This window comes from Monoraphidium neglectum (assembly GCF_000611645.1).
Source record: "Monoraphidium neglectum strain SAG 48.87 unplaced genomic scaffold scaffold05085, whole genome shotgun sequence".
Lineage (NCBI taxonomy): Eukaryota > Viridiplantae > Chlorophyta > Chlorophyceae > Sphaeropleales > Selenastraceae > Monoraphidium > Monoraphidium neglectum.
In genome coordinates, this window is record NW_014008545.1 from 1 (window position 1) to 1,841 (window position 1,841).

A 1,841-nucleotide genomic window follows, 5' to 3' on the forward strand; every position below is an offset into this window, starting at 1 on the left:
GGCGGCGGCAGCCGCAGCAGGCGCAGCGCGAGCGCGGCGTCTCGGAGCCAGGGCCCGAGCTCGGCGGCGGCCTCGCGGCAGCGCAGCAGCGCGCACTCGCCGGAGAGCCCGTGGTCTTGGGCGTCGCGGCCGCGGCAGTGGGCGCTGCAGTAGACGAGCGCCTGGCAGCTGCGGTTGGGGGGAGCCGGGGAGGCGCGTGCGCGTGCTTGGGGGTTGAGACGCGCAAGGGGGTTGCTTGCATGGAGTGGAAGGGCGCGACATATGCGCCATGCGGCTGCGTGTCGAGCGTCGTTTGGGGGCGCGAGGGGCCGATGAGGGAAGCTCCGCGGCCAGTGGAGCGACAGAGCGCACCGACGCACCCACCCATCGCAGGCGGCGCGCTTGGCGCTCGGGACGCCGCTGAGAGCGGCTAGGCAGCGCTGGCAGTAGGAGGGCAGCGCGCCGCAGCCCGCTGTGGACGCGGCGAGCGGCGCCTCCTGGGGGGCGCGCGGCAGGGGCGGGGGCTGATGATGGCGGCGGTGCATGCAGCGGTTTGTGCTCCGCAGGGATGCATCAACAAGACAGCACTTGCAGCTTGAGGCTCAGGAGCGCCCGCGGGCGCACCGCCCCCTCATCTGCCGCTTGCCGCACCTTCAGGAGGGACGTCCCTGCATGCATCCAGCGCGTGCTGACGATGTGGTGGCCCCGGTCCCCTGAATACTTCAGCTGCAGGCCGGGGAAGACGCTCCCGTCGACACGGAGGCGTGGCGCGTCGTCTGTGGGTGGTGGCGAGTGCGCCGCTGCGGGCGACGGCCGCTCCATGATCAAAATTTCATCTAATGCTTATTCTAGTTCCTCAGAAACAATGTCGAGTGCGTCACATATCATCGCAATGTCAGCCTATCAGATCGCGTGATCTCATTACTATCCTGTTGTGTACCCCGGATGCAGGTCCAAGCAAGCTTTTGTGTGACGCTTTTGTATGAATCTACGAGACCTGCTCTAGTCTCATCTGCCTTCGCTAGAGTTTGGGCGTGCCGGACGAGGGGGGTCACAGTCACAGGCTGTGGCTGCTCGTGCTGGACTGCCCACTTGCATCCCTTCTATCGCTGCAGGCAGAGGCTCCAGCAGGTGGTAATACCTCAGAATGCCTAGTCATGCTGTGAAACAGGGCCTGGTTTTGACTGTATGTAATCGCCACTGGGCTTACCCACTGTGCGGGGCGCACGCAAAGCCACTGCCAAGGGTTGTGGCAACCACTCGTTGATCTTTGGGACCACCATGCCAGGGATTGCGGCAATCACTGGTTGATCCTGGGGTTGCCACCACCATGCCAGGGGTTGCGGCAAGCGCTGGTTGATCTTTGGGTCGCCACCGCCATGCCAGGGGTTGAGGCAAGCGCTGTTTGATCTTTGGGTTCGCACAACCCAGGCGGCGGTTGCGGGTTGCGCCCCGCAGGCACAACCGGGGCGCAACCGCTGCTTACTGATACTGTCTGCTTGCCTCACAATTCATGATGGATTCAAAAATCTTACGTGGGCAGCAAAGAAGGAGAGCGACAATCAGCGCAATTGTATATCAGCAGCAGGGGCCAATAAGATGGATGGAGTGATTAAAAGAAGTACGCGATGATCCATACATTTGACCGCAACCACGATGACTTCTCGCACTTGTTCACGCACCACGATGGATGCACAAAGACTGTGATGCATAATGTGACAATTTGATGCGCAGGCGGGCAGGCCAGCGGCCAGTGGTTTGAGAACGGAGAGCCCCCTGCACCCCCCTGCCGCCGTTCCCCGCCGCTCACATCACCAAACAAAGCGCAGCCCCCTCACCGCCTCCACCACGGCCTCCGGCCC

The 1,841-nt window shown here is 63.2% G+C and overlaps 1 protein-coding gene across 1 annotated transcript; it reads right to left on the reverse strand.

Moving 5' to 3' along the window:
- Positions 1-630: 630 nt before the first annotated feature.
- MNEG_15162 (hypothetical protein) lies at positions 631-801 on the reverse strand (the record flags this gene model as incomplete). Its single annotated transcript, XM_014036366.1, has 1 exon — positions 631-801. A coding segment is annotated over one exon (171 nt), but the record flags the coding sequence as incomplete, so codon positions are not given.
- Positions 802-1,841: the final 1,040 nt, after the last annotated feature.